General features: G+C 38.0%; 1 protein-coding gene across 1 annotated transcript in view; it reads left to right on the top strand.

Annotated features, from left to right (window-relative positions):
* Positions 1 to 14,344, top strand: part of UBR5 (ubiquitin protein ligase E3 component n-recognin 5) — a 72,473-nt gene extending 58,129 nt beyond the window's left edge. Inside the window, exons 47-60 of the mRNA XM_021385558.1 lie at positions 1,460 to 1,580; positions 1,670 to 1,768; positions 2,062 to 2,305; positions 2,882 to 2,993; positions 3,503 to 3,647; positions 3,941 to 4,071; positions 4,304 to 4,364; positions 4,690 to 4,865; positions 5,220 to 5,304; positions 6,617 to 6,772; positions 8,132 to 8,245; positions 9,458 to 9,602; positions 10,186 to 10,271; positions 11,437 to 14,344. Of these exons, the coding sequence (XP_021241233.1) occupies positions 1,460 to 1,580; positions 1,670 to 1,768; positions 2,062 to 2,305; positions 2,882 to 2,993; positions 3,503 to 3,647; positions 3,941 to 4,071; positions 4,304 to 4,364; positions 4,690 to 4,865; positions 5,220 to 5,304; positions 6,617 to 6,772; positions 8,132 to 8,245; positions 9,458 to 9,602; positions 10,186 to 10,271; positions 11,437 to 11,649 (1,888 nt within the window). The 3' untranslated portion in view covers positions 11,650 to 14,344. The remainder of the gene's footprint in view (positions 1 to 1,459; positions 1,581 to 1,669; positions 1,769 to 2,061; positions 2,306 to 2,881; positions 2,994 to 3,502; positions 3,648 to 3,940; positions 4,072 to 4,303; positions 4,365 to 4,689; positions 4,866 to 5,219; positions 5,305 to 6,616; positions 6,773 to 8,131; positions 8,246 to 9,457; positions 9,603 to 10,185; positions 10,272 to 11,436) is intronic.

The raw sequence follows: 18,245 nt of genomic DNA, 5'->3' as shown, positions 1-18,245 counted from the left end.
CTGACTATGTTTTATGCAGTTAGAGACTGAACAGTCCTCACTTAGAGCTTTTTTTTTAAACAAAGTTTTCAATTGAAGGCAGCGCCAGAAGAGTAAATTCCAAGTAGCAATGAAGTTGCATGCTTTTGGAGTAATTATCTTTTTTGAAGCAAGACTTGAATTTCAGCTGTGGTAGTGTTGTATTTCAGCCACTGTTAGCTAATGCAAATTTAACTTGTCTGATTAAGTCAACATGTATTATAGGAGACAGTTTAATAAAGGCCTTATAAAGATTGGAAGGATTAGAGTAAGTAACCATTAAGTTGTCATGGAGAGTAGACATCCAGCTTGATTACTTTCCATGAAATTAAAGTTCATTTGACTGGCTTCATAGAAATTACATACTTAAGTACTTGTGAATATTTAAAACCTAGAACCCCTAAAATCAGTGCTAAAATTTGCAGCTGGTACAACAATACACAAAATCCTAAGTCTCAATATAGGATTCTCAAGCACAGCTGTAGGAGCAAGGAGTTACATTTGTAAGTTTGGGTATTATAGCATAGTACCAAAAAGTACTAACTTCTTGAAATTCTTAAGGTTTATAATTAGCACTTCAGCATGAATGTCCAGTCTGCTCTTGATGTTTAAAAAGGACAGCTATAATGCAGCTTCACATAAAAAGAGCGAAGACAAAGTTTTTTCATCTTTGTTTCACCTGAGGCATGAAGTGTGGGATAATATGCCTCTTTCTCATGACCACATTTTGAGAATTCTGAATCAGAAAAATAAACTTATCTAAATTACTGAAACTTCTCAGTCTGGAGACAATGTCTAATCAGGTTGTGAGCCCAGTTTACTTAGTTTACTGGAGTGGAGGAGGAAAGACTCCATTATGTCAGCATTTTACTGAGGAGAAAAATATCAAAATCTGCTAGACTTTCCCATTCCGTTTATTTTGAAGGCTTTTTTTCCTTCATTGCAGTTGCTGTCAAGTACTCTTAATTGTTGTTCTGTGTTCATTCCAAATGCATATCAAGTTATTAGTTCCTTCATATGCTGATACGTAGTAACTGATGAGCACAGTAGGCAAAAGCCACTTTTAACTGGCCACACTCTAGGGTATTGTAAGACTGGGCTCAATGTATGGAATTCCATATATATTAAGCCAAGTTTTATTGGTTAACACTGTGCAGTACCTGGAAAACCTACACATCTCAAGGGGATTTATAATCAGATTACCTTACTGTACATAACAGGTTTTATTATTTAAAATGTATTAGTTTTATCTGTCAGTGTTCCATAGAATATTTTAACTCGCGTCTTACTTACTTTGTAATCAAGAAATTAACATAGTCATCTGAGCTCTGCACATTCCTCTAGAGTGTAGTTGGCTGATAGTCCAGTTTGTTGGAAATCAAGAGGTTATGTAAAAAAAGAAGTACACCAATAATTTTATTTTTTATCCTTCTTTTATCAGGCCACAGTGCAGCTTCATGGGCATGGTTATATCTCATGACATGTTGCTGGGACGTTGGCGCCTTTCTTTAGAGCTGTTTGGTAGAGTATTCATGGAAGATGTTGGAGCAGAGCCTGGATCGGTATGTATTTTTTCATATGAGAGCAATTGCTTTTCCAGCTAACTGTGAACTCCTGTTATTCTGATTTTGGTTTTATTTTTTATTTTAAGATCCTGACTGAATTAGGTGGCTTTGAAGTAAAGGAATCAAAGTTCCGCAGGGAGATGGAAAAACTTAGAAACCAGCAATCCAGGGATTTAACATTGGAGGTAAAAAATGTTAGTTCTTAGTCCAAATTCGTCTCATTAGAAATTGAACCGTAAGACATTGCACTAACTTAATAGAAGAAGCTGTGTTTCAGAATCTGCAAGCAGTTGTCTTAAACCTTACTGTATGAGCTGTGTTACGATTATGGCGTGGTTGGTTTTTCATGGTCTATTTGGTATTTTTTGAATCTGTGCAGAATCGTCCAGACACTTCCTTGTGAAGCTGAAATTCTCTCAATATGATGAATGGTAAAGAACAGAAAATCTCTTATGTTTTGTTTTTTTTTTTCCACTAGGTTGATCGAGACAGAGATCTTCTAATTCAGCAGACCATGAGGCAGCTCAACAATCATTTTGGTCGCAGGTGTGCCACCACTCCAATGGCTGTCCACAGAGTAAAAGTTACGTTTAAAGATGAGCCAGGAGAAGGCAGCGGTGTAGCACGGAGCTTTTATACTGCCATTGCACAGGCTTTTCTGTCAAATGAGAAACTGCCAAATCTAGATTGTATTCAGAATGCCAACAAGGGTACCCATACAAGTAAGTGAAATGCAACAGTTAATTTCTAGATAATATTCATAAAATCATTGGACGCTTTCTTTTTATACGTTAAAATGCTTGCTGTTTGACTTTAGGAATTTCTTGCTGTTCAATCAGCATAGGAACTATGAAAATTGTGTATTTTAGTTCTCTAGGCAAGAAAATGGCTTTTTTGTTTTCAGAAACAGGCCTCATGTTTTTCTAGAAACGAGTCTGCTTTAGAAGTTCTTAGCTTTTTTTGAGCATCCTTCTCTCCAGTAGATACTCACTGTCAAGATTTTTGTGCGTACATTTAATATGACTGCTGCATCTAGCTTGTCACAAATATTTGCAAATGTTTTTTGAAACTGTGTATAAACTTTGGAAATATTTTTGCATTTGTAAGTTGGTACAAACACTTCAGGTTCCTTTCTTCAGCTTGGCTGAACCTAGATCACTACGTTAAGTGGAGTGGTTCTGTCTCATTAATGTCTTTCAAACTGTCTCCCAAAGCTGTGTCCTTCTTATACAGAAACTTGGGATGGAGAGAGAAGTATAAAGATATTGAAGGTTCTGGCTTTTTTTCTTCTCCTTAAGGTTTGATGCAGAGATTGAGAAATAGAGGGGAGAGAGATCGGGAAAGGGAGCGTGAGAGAGAAATGCGGAGAAGTAGTGGCTTAAGAGCCGGTTCTCGGAGAGACAGGGATAGGTAAGTGATACATCTTCAATTTGTTGGAGCTGATGTTTCAAATAGAATAACTGCCTTGCTTATCTTCAGAAAGATACTTCTGCTTGCTCAAGTTAAACGTCTGTTCACTTTCAAGAGCAAGTTATTTTGAATTTAAAGTAATTACCACATTTACTTTTTTAAAAATTACGAAGTTTATGTGAGTGTTGATAGATGGTCTCAACTACATGCCATAAACCTCTCCTGCTAGAGCAATAATAAACAACTTGCGTACTAGCATAAAATTACAAGGTGGTTTGGAAACAGCATTGCCATTGGTGACACATTTGACTGCTTTATCAAAAGTACTGGTAGTATCAAAATACCTGGTTCATTTTGATTCTCTAATTCTGAATCATTCTCTCCAAGTAGCTATGAGAAATACTCCTGGTGTAAAATCTAACGCTGGTTAGAGTCTGTGTGCAAAAAAAAGTTACAGGGTATTCTTATGTCCTCTGAAATTAGTACAAACTGCTCTAACTTTTTTTAAGGGACTTTAGAAGACAACTTTCCATTGACACAAGGCCTTTTAGACCAGCATCAGAAGGAAATCCTAGTGATGACCCTGATCCACTCCCAGCACACAGACAAGCCCTTGGAGAAAGGCTCTACCCTCGAGTGCAAGCAATGCAGCCAGTATGTCTTACCTAGTACATTAAATGATATGTTAAGAACTCCTGCATCTTTGAATTGATGAAAAAATAATTTCCTAGTTAATTATTGTTTAACTTACCTGAACATAGTTGAACATGTATGCCTGCTTTTGTATTCTTTAGGATATTCTTCAGATCCTGTTTTTTTAATTGTCGTGTAGCCTGTGAGGTATCTTGTAATGCATTCTGTATTTTAAGTCCTTAAACTTTCTTAAAACTGTATTTGAAAATGAGAGAACTGGCAGAAAATATTAACATGACATTCTGTATCTTTAGGCATTTGCAAGTAAGATCACAGGAATGTTGTTGGAATTGTCCCCTGCTCAGCTGCTTCTGTTACTAGCTAGTGAAGATTCCCTCAGAGCAAGAGTTGATGAAGCAATGGAACTCATTATTGCACATGGCAGGTAAAGTATTGAGGATTCTGTAAGAGATGAAAACTGATTTTGTGGCCAAAGCATTTTGTAATGTGATAAATTTAACCGATACATCCACATTTCTTCTTGCTTTGTTCTAGACCTTTTTCTTTGGATAAGTGACTCGTTGACTTCGGTTTAATCAGTCTGTCTGGTTTCAGAATGTTTCTTATTGTGAAATTAAATCATCGTTTGCCTTTGTTTTTTTTTTTCCCCTGTCAAGAGAGAATGGTGCTGACAGCATTTTGGATCTTGGATTGCTAGACTCTTCAGATAAAGTGCAGGTAACATACTGATGTGTAAATAGAAAGTTACGGGAGATCCAGTTATCAGTTCATTTTAAAAACTGGCTGGAGCCTTCTCTTATCATGTGAGGTGAAGTTCTATTTAATTATCTTGTGGAGTTATCTTTTTATCTGAGTAAAGATATGTCCTTGATTTCTTTTTTCTATTTGTTTATGCCTTTGAAAAGATTAAGTAGTAATCACACAAACGTATAAAACATTACCATTAGAAAATATAATCTTTGGGTCTGGATGCAAGAGCTTGCTGAAGTGGATCAGTAGCTAGCAGTACATTTGTTAATTACTAATCTGACTTTCAAAACAGGAGAATAGAAAACGACATGGTTCCAGCCGCAGTGTAGTAGATATGGAATTGGATGATACAGATGATGGAGATGATAATGCACCACTTTTCTACCAACCTGGAAAACGAGGTTTTTATACACCAAGACCTGGTAAAAACACAGAAGCAAGGCTGAATTGTTTCAGAAATATTGGCAGGTATGTGATTAACTCACTTGTCTGAAAAAGTGTAAAAGATGAGTATTCAAAGCACCAAGGAAGAGTGCCACTGATCTAAGCTGCAAAAACTTTATTTGCACTTTCTTTGCTCTGTATCTTGCTCCTGGTGCAGAATACTGAAGAATTCGCACACTTAAAGTTTTCTCTTCATGCTGAAATTCATCTTTTTTTTGACAATCTGAAGGTTTTATACTGCAGAAAATACAATGTCCACAGTTTTCTTTTGTGGATTGATAGGACTGGGAAGCTTGATTCTTATTTTAACTTCCTTAATCTGAAAAATCCCCAATGTAATTTGTGTCATACTAAAACAAAAATTATGTTTCCTTTCAGAATCTTAGGATTGTGCCTGTTGCAGAATGAGCTGTGTCCTATCACATTAAATAGACATGTAATCAAAGTTCTTCTTGGCAGAAAGGTAAGTTGATCATAGAAATTTGAATTTGATTTATTCACATAGAAACTCATCTTTAACTGCTTTTTCCTCCTAATATGCATAGACTAGTAGAATTGGTCCTGGAACTGCAAGTATGCTTTTAAATTGAATTGAAGAAATTACTTTATTTTAGACTGTGAAATGAGTATATCTACTTGAAGTTGAGTATTTGACTAAGATGGAAGGATTTGCAATAGGTTAGCCTTTGAGTTAGCCCTAAGACTGATGACTTGAAGAGGTACTGCTGGACTATATTAGTCAGCAATATCACATCTTACACAAAAGCATTTTCTTCTACTGGGTACAACTAATTTAATTGGATTATAATTACGATTTTGTCTCAACTGCAGAAATGCAGTTTCCTCCTGCTCCCATCCCCACCTGCCCCAAAAAAACCCACCAGTTAAGACTGCACATTTCATTCATTAGTCACGAGCATCGTAAGTTCTTTCTGATGCAATAATCTTAAACCATCGTTTGTTATTGTTGCCTTTAAAAAAAACCACACAAAAAACCCAACACAGTACTAGTCACATAATCAGTTATTCAGTTATTCAGTGTATGTATGATGTTAATGAAAAGAGTTAGTGACAAAAAGATATGTCTCCCCACAGTACCTTTCAAGAGAAGTTGCCTTTGAGGGGTTTCTTTTTGAATATATATTCCTTCCAGTTAAATGTTCAATACATCAAAGGATATTTTAGTTAGTGAATAATGGATGACTTCTCCTTATAGCCTGATAATGAACAAAGCAAGAAACAGCAAAAAATAGGTGGTGTTTATACTAATTGTTGGAAGCTGTGGTGTACATCAGTCATTAAATGTATAGCAGCAGTATGTGCTTAAGTGGAGAATAGTCTTTCAGTGTTTTGGAACACTGATGCAAATTGTTTCCAACTTTGATCAGCCACCATCAAATTTGTACTGATCTGAGTGATATGTAGAAGAATTTGTTAAAAACAAAGTCCCCTCCAAAAACAAGAAAACAAACAAAAATCCCCAAACTGTTAAATTTCTTTATAAGCTCTATGCCCATTATAGCAGGAAAGATTTTACAAGTCTGTATGTTCTGTTAATGCACTAGAATTAAGTATTTTTAAGCATCTTCAAAAGCATGTTCAAAATAACAGCAGTCAGAGTCCTGTTTTCAAGTGTTCGTGTGCTTTGTTACATGAGTTGTTATGGGTTATTACATGTGCACTGTTGAATGCTAGTGATTAGACACAGGTCGCATAATTTTGAATGTATGCTTAAACAAAAGGTATGTTTCAAACATCTATATTTTTTTTTATAGGTGAACTGGCATGACTTTGCTTTTTTTGATCCGGTTATGTATGAAAGCCTTCGGCAACTTATACTGGCTTCCCAAAGTACAGATGCTGATGCGGTGTTTGCAGCAATGGATTTAGCATTTGCAATAGACTTGTGCAAGGAGGAGGGTGGAGGGCAGGTAAGGACAAAAAGCTGTCTCACTGCAGACGCTGTAAAATTCATAGAATCATAGAATGGCCTGTGTTGAAAAGGACCTCAAAGATCATCTAGTTTCAACCCCCCTGCTGAGTGCAAGGTCACCAACCACTAGACCAGGCTGCCCAGAGTCACATCCAGCCTGGCCTTGAATGCCTCCAGGGACGGGGCATCCACAACATCCTTGGGCAACCTGTTCCAGTGCATTACCAGCCTTTGCGTGGAAAAACTTCCTCCTAATATCTAACCTACATCTCCCCTATCTCAGTTTAAAACCATTCCCCCTTGTCCTATTGTTATCCACCCTCATAAACAATCGTTCCCCCCTCCTGTTTATATGCTCCCTTCAAGTATTGGAAGGCCACAATGAGATCTCCCTGGAGCCTTCTCTTCTCCGAGCTAAACAAGCCAAGTTCCCTCAGCCTTTCCTCATAGAAGAGGTGCTCCAGCCCTCTGATCATCTTGGTGGCCCTCCTCTGGACCTGTTCCAAGAGCTTTGCATCTTTGTTGTACTGGGGGCCCCAGGCCTGGATACAGTACTCCAGATGGGGCCTCACAAGAGCTGAGTAGATGGGGGCCACCACCTCCCTCTCCCTGCTGGCCACTCCTCTTTTAATGCAGCCCAGAACATAGTTGGCCTTCCATGCTGCCAGGGCACACTGCTGGCTCATGTCAAGCTTCTCGTCCACCAGGACCCCCAAGTCCCTCCCCAGAGGGCTGCTCTCAAGGAGTTCTTCCCCCAGTTTGTATAAATACCTGGGATTGCCCCGGCCCAAGTGCAGCACCTTTCATTTGGCCTTGTTGAACCTCATTAGGTTCTCGTGGGCCCACTTGTCCAGCCTGTCCAGGTCCCTCTGGATGGCTTCCTTTCCTTCCAATGTATCGACTGCACCGCTCAGCTTGGTGTCATCTGCAAACTTGCTGAGGGTGCACTCGATTCCATCATCTATGTCATTGATAAAGATGTTGAAGAGACATTCTTAAACTACATGTTGTCGTGTGCATATAATCTTGTAAGGTTTCAGAGCGAATTGTCTGCCTCTTTCTAGTTTCAAATGCAGAATTCTCTTTAGACATTGAAGTGTGGTGGGTTTGGTTTGGTTGGTTTTGTTTGTTTTTCCTTGAAGGTGGTGTAGGTAGAGCCTACCATAAAGCCTGGAGAGCATAATCAGTCCTAGAGAATCTCTAAAATTACTGTGTAGTAATAATGGTACTAGTAGTAAATTTTGTTTCATTTTGGAGAAATGTTAAGCTATAAATTGCTGATGAACATAAATGTCTGTTGTAATAATAAGCTCATTTTGTCTTTTTTCCTCCGATGATCTTTGATAATTTGCCATAGGTTGAACTTATTTCCAATGGTGTAAATATACCAGTCACTCCTCAGAATGTTTATGAATATGTCCGGAAATATGCAGAACACCGAATGCTGGTAGTAGCAGAGCAACCTCTGCATGTAAGTTCTTGGTGGAGTGTTGTTGTTTTTGTTTTTTTTTTTTTACCCTCTCTCCTCATAATCGTATTGCTAATCAGGTTCTTTTTGAAGTGTGACAGCTTGATTAAAAAGACTTAATCTTTTTTTGTTGTAATTGCAGTTCTCTGTATGCAGTGCTGTGAAGAGTGACCAATTTTTTTTAATGTGATGAAAGATAATTCCTTTTAAATGTGATCTCATTGGTTAAGTATATAAGATCGTTCCTTAGGCTTAAATGGCCTTTTGGAATTTGTGTTTAGCAGCTACTTTGTACTAGTGATCTCCATCACCTTTGATTTGTTTAGCCTTATAAGCAAAAATCTATATAAATCACATTAAACTTCTGAGTTGATTGTATTCTTGCTTTGAAAGGAAAAATCTGTTGGGAAACAAAACTTTGTTCTTTTTTTACTGGTATAGCAAAAAACCTATTAATTGGCTGTAGAACTGTATTACAAAATTGAGGTTTGAGGCTCTTTTTAAGGAATGGCATACTACATCTAAACTTGGTAATTCCTGCTGCAGTCCTGAGTTAGGCTAGCTGATTCTAGATAACTTCTGTGCGGATTAGGTCCAAAATTCTACAAAAAAAGAATGTGTTCCTGGAATTAAGTCACTCAGTCTCCATGTCTGCATGAATTAATAAGTATTTCAACTCTCTCTTTATTGTAAGAGTTGAAAATTTTAGCACTTGTGTTGAAAATTTATTCATATTATCATATTTTGAAAACGAGGTTTCCAGCCTCCTCAGGATATTGTGTAAAATGTGTATGTCTGTGTGTACATGCATACACACATATATTACATCTTTAAAGCAGAAGAGCCATGTGAGTGACTGAGGAAGCAAAGTGGAATTAATATGCGATGCACATTTTGTAACTCTCATTAGATTCAGCATAGGTCAGCAAAATACCTGATTTTTTTTTCAGTAATAGACTATACATTTACTTCTGCTCCTGTAGTTGGTGCAGTACTAGTTCAAACCGTTACTGATTTCTTCTGCAGTAGTATACTAGTACTACTCTACTGCTTGCTGCAGTTCTTTGTTTCAGAAGATTTGCATCTCGGATCATAAAGTTTTGACAGAAAAGAACAACCAAGAGTATAGTAAATTCCGAATTGATAGGTAATTGGACATGGAACTTATCAGTAAATGATATGGCTGTAATGTGAATCTTGTGGTTTTCACTTAAGGCAATGAGGAAGGGTCTCCTGGATGTACTTCCAAAGAATTCATTAGAAGATTTGACAGCAGAAGATTTCAGACTTTTGGTAAATGGCTGTGGTGAAGTAAATGTGCAAATGCTGATCAGCTTTACCTCTTTCAATGATGAGTCAGGTATGAAATAACTTATCTCTGCAACTCTGTTTTTGAATAACTTAACACTGCCTGTTCTGTGTGAAGTTACCAGCTTTAAGCTGAAACTACCTCTTAAAATTTGTCATCAGTTGCTAAGTCACTCAGATTGATAATGAAATTTCTGTGTTCTTTATATACCTTTTAAAACATGCAACTTCAGTCATGGGGAAAAAAGGCACGTTTTTCAACTTCACCGTCACTTGGCATGAAAAAAAAGAATTATGTTACTGGTAGTGTGTCTTTCCTTCTGGAAGTTCTGACCTAACTGTAGAACTATAAATATGATGTATGCAGTCTAATGTCTTAAATAATTTTTGAAGTGTATTTAGCTTTTATTGGACTTCTTGGTTGGGAGGATGTGACACACGGAGGTGTGTCAGATTTAACCTTTACATTCAAAAGCGTGTATATTAGTTCTGAAATCAGTCTGTCTCCAGTATCAGAGGCTGGCTGAGATCCAACTTTCATGCAGTACATTTAGAACAGATCTCTTAATATTTATTGTTCAGTGCCCCATCTGAATTACATAAATACGTAATACATATTGTTTTTTCTTGTATAGGAGAAAATGCTGAGAAGCTTTTGCAGTTCAAGCGTTGGTTTTGGTCCATAGTTGAGAAGATGAGTATGACAGAAAGACAAGATCTGGTAAGTTGTTCGTTCCAGTGGAAACGTGCAGAACAACTGGGATTACTTTCGCATTGTTACTGTTCATTCAGTGTGTGTGTCTAAAAAGACTCCATATGTGAACAGTAAGGTGGCAGAGTATAGTAGTAAGAATTGGTTAGACTTTCAGTTCTGGAAACATTAGGTGTGAATCCTAGACCTTGCATCTGAAAGTAAATGTGGTGTTTCCGTGCCCTTATTTACAAATCTGTTACGTGGAAGCATGCTTACAGTCTTTGCAAAGTAGTTCCTGAGTTACTGCTGTTAGTCAACTGTTTTGTGGGCGGCTACATTAGATTTCTTGAGATTGGTTGATTTCTTTCCCTGGGTCAGTTGCTCTCTTGACTTCTGTGTATCCTGAGGGCAGTGCATGCCTCCTGTCTATAAGATGTCAGTAATGATACCATCTCCTTTTTCTCAAAGCCCTTTCAGAATAGCTGATGAGAAGCCTGAAAGAAAAAGATACTGTTTCACTTTGGAAAAGTTGCCTGTACATTGTATCCATTCACTTCTTAAAACTACTTGCGTTTAACTTACTACTTAAGGTACTATCTTTCCTTTACAGTTTGCTAACAGGAAACAAGGACTAATCTGAAAAGTGGAAAATCTGGAGCGTAATTGTTAAGGAATATCTTTAATTACACTTTGGTAGTGACTCTGCTCTGCAAGTCAGTATCTCACCCTTGAGACAACAAACCTGTTATTCTCCGTTGTTGATTTCTGTCTGTACAAGTGTTTTGTCACCTGGCCATTAACTAGCTTGGGACTGATTTCTGATGCGAAAGGTTTTTTTTTGAGTTTCATATTGTTGACAGTTTAAATCTTCCCAAATGGAGCTGGGGACATTATATTTATTGGTGATTTGTTGATGCAGGATCATCTTGAGTGCTGCTTTTATCAGTTTTAGCAGAAGTGTATAATGTAGTGAGCAGCACAGGAAAGGAAATGAGGGAAGCTATTACAGAAGTATATAGCATGACTACTGAGTTTAGTTGGTGTGTTGAAAGGATTGTACTATGGTCAAACTTACTGCGACTATTCTGTGCAGTTCTTTTTTTTTTTAACCCGTGCCACAACAGTCATTTGTATGCAGTGTGAACTGTAGCCTTGCCCAGTGTAATTTTAAATACTATCTTCTTTTTATCAGGTTTACTTCTGGACATCAAGTCCATCATTACCAGCCAGTGAGGAGGGATTCCAGCCCATGCCATCAATCACAATAAGACCACCAGACGACCAACACCTTCCTACAGCAAACACTTGCATTTCTCGCCTTTATGTCCCACTCTATTCCTCTAAGCAGATTTTAAAACAGAAGTTGTTACTCGCCATTAAGACCAAGAATTTTGGTTTTGTGTAGAGTATAAAAAGTGTGTATTGCTGTGTAATATTACTAGCTAAGTTTTGTAGATTTTTCCATTTGTCTATAAAAGTTTATGAAAGCTAATGCTGTCATACCCCTGGTGGTACTTCAGAGATTTAAATGCAAACATTCCTGTACTAAATTTGTAATCTAAAGGCCTAAGGAGCACTGGCAATATCTGATTGCAACAGTTTGCTAGTCAATAACTCCTTGGACTAACCCCAGCCAAAGATGACAGCAGAACAATATAATTTACACTGTGATTTATCTTTTTGCTGAGGGAAAATATGTAAAATGTTCTGAAAATTCACTGCTGCCTTTGTGGAAAGTGTTTCAGCAAAGGTTCTTGTATAGAGGGAGTAGGGAATTTCGAAATAAAAAATTAAGTATGTTCTGTGGTTTATTTTAACTTTTTTTATGGTGTTTAATTTGTGGTTGGCTGCGGTTGTGTACCATGTATATTGACCTTGTAAAAAAGAAAAAAAGAAAAAGTTCCTGACAGCTCAGATCCCAGAGTTGTGATCGTTCACTTATGAAACCACTTTCATTGCAATTTTTGTTCTAGCTGCATTGAGCTCTGGCACATCAGATGCCACCACTAATATTTTGCATGTAATCTGTACCTCCAGTGTTTTGGGTTTTTTTTTTGTACATATGCTGAGGCCAATGCACAGTATTTCATAGTTCACAATCAACATTTTGTATCCCTGTTTCAGTGAACAGACAGTCAGGAGATTGTTCCACTTCCAGTTCTAACCCAACACTTGTACTACATTACCTAACTATGTAAACTCAGCCTGGGCACTTTCTGGTAACTGTAAAATGTTTATAAGATCATGATTATTGAAGATACTTTTTGGAAAACTTTAATGTTCGTGAGCAGCTTAACTTCTTTTGTATCTAGCCTTTTTTTAAGTATCTTGTTACAGTTTTTTAATAAAGAAATTACAGACAAAATATGAAGTCATACTGAAGAAACAATAGTTTTTATTTATTTAGCCATTTATACTTTAGCTAACAGCATACACCAAGCACAGTTGTTCATCAAAATCTGAGTTTTGTAACTGAAAAATTGTCATGCAGAAGATATTCAGCCCACATTTTACAGTTAGCAGAGAATCTTGAATCAAATGGGCCAGGCAACCCCTTCTTCTGACAGTATTGGTTTGAAGGGAAGGTGGCTTGTTCTGAAAAATCTCAAGGTTATTAGTTCAGAATAAAGTTTTCAAACTGTGCTGAAGTGAGTTCTACTGTATTTTGGCTTTTGAAGTGGTTGCTTTGGGGAGGGCAGTCATTGAACCTGACCTAGGACTTGGTTTTCCTAATGCATGAGAGATTTTTGAGAGTTAGGGAGTGATTCCTAGAGGCAGAAGCTGCTTTTTTTCCTGTATCATAGATTTCTGAAAACATAGTGGTCTGAAGAATTGAAGCTTAAGAGCTTACAGGGCTCTTTCCTGCTTTTCCAATGCCATGAGTATGTTAGTAACTTTTTTTTCTTTTTCTGGGGAGAGTTAGTTAATGTTTCATTAAAATCTGAGTGGAATTCAACTCTGCTGTGGTTCCACTAGATTTTCCTTTGCCTCGGCTAGTTGAGGATGGCCAGAAGTTACCTACAACTGTCACCGGTTGTTTTGTTTAGTTCTATTTTTTTCAGTTTTCATTACTTAGTAGCTACAGGTGTGGAACATGGTTGAGATCAGAAGCAATGATGACCAGTTGCCAAACTGATGCTGAAAATCTTACTTACTAGATAAAACTGACTGTTTCAGGCTTGTGTAGTTAATCTGCAGATAAATGAAGAACACAGATGTAGAAGTATTTCTGCATTTACTGATAGTTCCTAAATACTCATTCTAGAAAAGAACAGTTTCAGCGTGTGGGGGTTGGAGTCTGTCCTGGATTTTCTTTTGTGATCTTCAGTGTAAGTTCAAAATTATATCTGATTTCACTATGCTAATACTTCTTTTTTGTAATTAAAAAAAAAAAAAAGTACAGCTACACAACTCTGAATTGAAGTATCAGTACAGAGAAAATTAATACTGGCACAACTGTTTTCTTATACAACGGAGTATAGTTAGAGAAGTACAAAGCATTGTGTGTCTTTTGCCTGGATTTCTAACTGGTATAATTATTTCCGTGACCAAAAATGCCTCTAATGGGAATGTTGTGAAGTTAGTAGAAAGCAGGAATAAACAAACAACAGAAACCTGTTTAGAATAGGCCTCCGTTCTACAGTCTGTAATAGTAAAGCTCCCTCCCTCACAAAGCTCTGTCAGACTTGATGTATTAAAAAATTTTCAAAGTCCTTGGATAAAAGGCCATATATAATTGTAAAGTACTGTGTGTATATATATGTATTGTGTGTATATGTATATAAGTGTATGTGTATGTATAACATATAAATATATGTTATATGTATATATATTTCTGTATAAAGCTTAAACATTTTTTAAGTCCTGTAATGTATAGCTAGACAAAAATTATGCAGGTAACTCATAGTAGCTCACCATATATACACACAAGGCATTCTGATGACACAAGTGGAGAGGGAATCTAGTTTGATTTATGCTGTGGTCATTGACTTGAAATGTGTATAAATAGCTTTTTTCCTCTGTATGGTATATTTAAACTATATCAAGATTTTAATAAGAAAAAATGTTTATTAAAATCATACACCTTTGTCTCCCTTTGACTTAAGCCCTTCTATTAGTTCACTTCTAAGATGTGGTAGCAAAATAAGTTAAAGCAAAAATCTGTAATACTCTTTATTATATCCAAGTAATTACCTGTTAATAACTGCTGAGATAGGAGATAGAGGTAGCAGCTAACGAAATGTTATCACCAACGTGCCAGTTCCTATTCTGAAGCTAGAGAGAGCTGACTCCCTAGCGTGGTCTTCCCATAGTTAGTTCTCAGTTAGTCTCTGTTGCTTAGTTCACTCTGTCCAGTCCAGAAGGTAGATTGCTTCATATTCGTAACCTTATCAGAAGTGAAAAATTATACGGGCTTTTCTTATGGAGTGGCCTTTCCTTTCCGCTTGGTTTGGGAGTCACTTTCCTGCAAGTAAGTTACTGTCTGTAGGTTGCATTTATTAGAAAAAAGTGAACTGGCAAACTTGTGAATCTAAAGCACTGCCCGTCTTGTACAGAAACAGTCATTCAGGGAGGTGTAAGAAATGAAAATTGCCTAATCTCTTAAACCTATATTTATCTCTTAAAAGATAAGACTGCAGTTGTATACAGATCTACTGTTTAAAAAACAGTTTGCTTCACTGTGTGTGTCCAGATAGAAATGCACAGAGGATAACGCATGGGAGCTTCTGATTTCAGTTGTACGGATGGCAGAAACGTACAAGCCACACCACCTTGTCTCTGGCAGGTCTGTTTCACGCAGTACTCTTTCTGGAGGCCTAGTTCAGCACAGCTTGGTCATTTCTAACACTGACAGATTGCTCAGTACATTAAGGGCCTTGGTGAGGTGCTGGCACAGGCTGCCCAGAGAGCTGTGGGTGCCCCATTCCTGGAGGTGTTCAAGGCCAGGTCAGATGGGCCCTGGGCAGCCTGGTCTGGGGGATGGCAGCCCTGCCCACAGCAAGGGGGTGGAACTGGACAACCTTCAGTGTTCCTTCTAGGATTCTAAGTTCTCTGAGGGAACTTATCTGTTGTTCTTTCATCTTTCTCTTCCTATGGCAAACAGCTACCTAGCTTACTGGCTTTGTTTTACTTTCTCTCCTTAAACTGTATAATTTGATCTTTTAATCTAAACTCTTCAGTTAGCCTAATCCTTTTTAGTACTGAGTCTGCCAAACTTGAATATAAAACTTAGCAAATCCTAATTAACTGGATTTCAGCTTGTTTATCCTAAGCTCTGAATGTCCACGCACACAAATGTGGGTGCAGATCAGTCCTGCAGAAGCTTCTCTGAGCACCTCGAACTCTCAGTGCTAGAAGTTTGTGTGTGCTCTGTATGGAGGACATGGATACGCTTTATAATCAAAATCTGTTCTAAAGCTGACTTGCATCATGGTGTGAGCAGAAGTTCTTAGCATCATCAGGAGCATCAGTGGGTTCTCTCCTAGTTGGAAGTTGCTTTCATGCTTTTCATTGGCAGCAGTTTAGATCATTTTATTACTGAGCAGATTTGCTGAACTAAGAAGAGAGGGCTTTAATTTTTGATTTTCTGTAGAGCTCTCTTTTGAAGTGGATAACTCTGTCTTGCTTGAAGCACAAACCTGTAATTGAGACTGTTTGTGATTTTCTTAATGTAATCGTCATTTTGTCATTAATCACAAGTTACCATTGTAATATACTGTTTAGTAAGTAGCAGTTGGTTCCTACCCAGTCTCAGAACTTTTGTTCTCCATAATGTTGAAACTTCAGTGTCCTTCATCCTTGACAACAATTACCACAGCTTATGTTTGAATATGATAATCAATGTGAACTTACTGGAAAACGTGTTGCTGCCACGACCCATGTTAGCTTCTGTGCAAAGAGACTCTTCTAAGGTGGCTTTTCAGGAAATGCTTATTTTGGACATACTGAAATTATTCACAAACTGATTTGCACACAGTGAACAGTTTTCAGCTAGGAAGATTTGATTTATAAATGAATTTTTTTCCATCTACCTGAAACAGCATTCTTTATATAAAATGTGATCTCTATAAAGTGTTTTTAAAATACAGATAGGTATTCTCAAAATAAATAGTATTTTTAGGGGGAGGGAGGGAAGAGGCATTGTAGCCCAAGCTGTGATGATGACTGCATTTTGGATGTTATAGTTGTTAAATTCTGGGGACTTCTTGCTCTGCAGTTCTGTGTCCTGCTCCTCTGGATAATGCTCCTGCGCTTTCAGGAGATGTCTACGAAAGTTTGGTGAACATGAGCACCATGGATTCCATTTCTTGGTCCAGAGCAAATGATGAGAGGAACTGTGTTGGCGCTTGTGTGCTGTCCTGAGAAAGTGCAGATACAACCCTGAGTTCAGCTGCTGTGCCACCAAGTGGGTTAGGAGCTGAAGCGGGAGGAAAACACGCCGTCCACCTCGGTGATGTTTTAAATAGGACAGTACCGGTATGCCTTGGTAATCTTTTGTCTTGCAAAAACATGCGTAGTACTACATACATGTATTTAATCTGAGCGTAAACTATTTTACTATTCCACAAGTGCTTTTCCATGTTTCAGTATCATGTACATTATGTAATTAATTTATATGAAGGTGACAGAAGTTGGTGGATTCTTGTGAAGATGCAAGAAGAACCAACTGCTGCTTTTTTAATCTTCTTTCATGGTACACGTCCTTTGCCATGTTTTTGCTCCATGTATTATTCTTCAGGCACTATGTCAATAGGTGTTTGCTGTGCATCTGTAGAAGGGAAAGTGCGTCTTTTAAGAAATTATCCCCAAATATTCAAACTCCTTTCTGTTTTTAATTACATGAATTGTTGGTACGGTTTAGGTTTAGAAAACCTTTTCAAGGGCAGTCCCTTATTTGGGGATGCCTGGGTTGGGGCAGAGATCTGGAACCATCGATAGGCAGGTCAGTGTTACTAAATAATATGATTGGTACTTGAGTTTTGGTGCTTGCTCTTGTTGAGGGGGAAGCATGAGTTCCTGGGATATCAGCAGTGTATTGGATGCCCCAGTGTAATTGTTGGTGTTGATGGGTTGTTTGGGCTTGCTCCAACTCAGAGTTCCTCTCATCATTTGCTCTGGATCGAGAAAGAATGAAGCTGTAGTTGAATGTGGATGCAGGATGTATGGGTATGTGTGGGTAATAAGACTTCAAAGCTGACTCAAAAAGAGCAGTAGCCAGGTAACAGCAAGTGTTAGTATAAAACTGTATTTTCTCATTTTATGCTTGCTATATGTTCTGGTACACTGTTTAGTAATGTGATGCTTAGGTATGTGTTTCTTGTCAGAAAACTCCATTTAAGGAAACCAAACTGCTCAGGACCAGCGCAGTCACCCTGCTGTGCAGATCTCACCACTGAGGCTTCCTAACCCCCATCCTTGAGCTCCTCCTAGAGGGCTGAAGGAATAAAAAAGCCACCAAGGTAGATACGGTCCAGAAGAATCGAATACGTGTTCCAGCTCCCAGTTCTCACGCTTAAGAATTTTGCCCTGGAAACTAGTGGAAAGGGGAGATCTCAGCTGCTCTGTGGCATCTGTGAGATGTCCCAAATGCCTTTTTAAAAAGAAAAACAAAAAACTTTTCATGACAAAGCTAACAAAACCTATGGGGGTACCATCTTGGAAATGATACACAAATAATTTGAAGCTCATAATTGTTCGTATATGGACCTTTCCATGGCTGGGAGTCAGCTGGGGATGTTTGGCCGGCACTTGGACTCAAGCACCAAGCAGCAGCGATGGGGATGGTGCAGTGAGCGTGGACTCTTCTCCATGAGGAACATCAGACCTCCACGTCCTCCACCTCTTCCTCAAGTGTCCCTCCCTGGCACTTCAAGTGCTTCTCTCTACCTTTATAGAGGGGCTCAGTCCTGGATCTGTGTCGGCTAACTGTCTTGGGTGCTCTTAAACTGTTTTTCTCTCTTACTGGTGTTTGCTTTCAGATATGTCTGATTTCAAACTCTT

Source organism: Numida meleagris, chromosome 2, assembly GCF_002078875.1.
Source record: "Numida meleagris isolate 19003 breed g44 Domestic line chromosome 2, NumMel1.0, whole genome shotgun sequence".
Classification (NCBI taxonomy): Eukaryota; Metazoa; Chordata; class Aves; order Galliformes; family Numididae; genus Numida; species Numida meleagris.
Note: the sequence above shows the minus strand (reverse complement) of the source record. Positions and strands in the feature narration are given on the sequence as shown.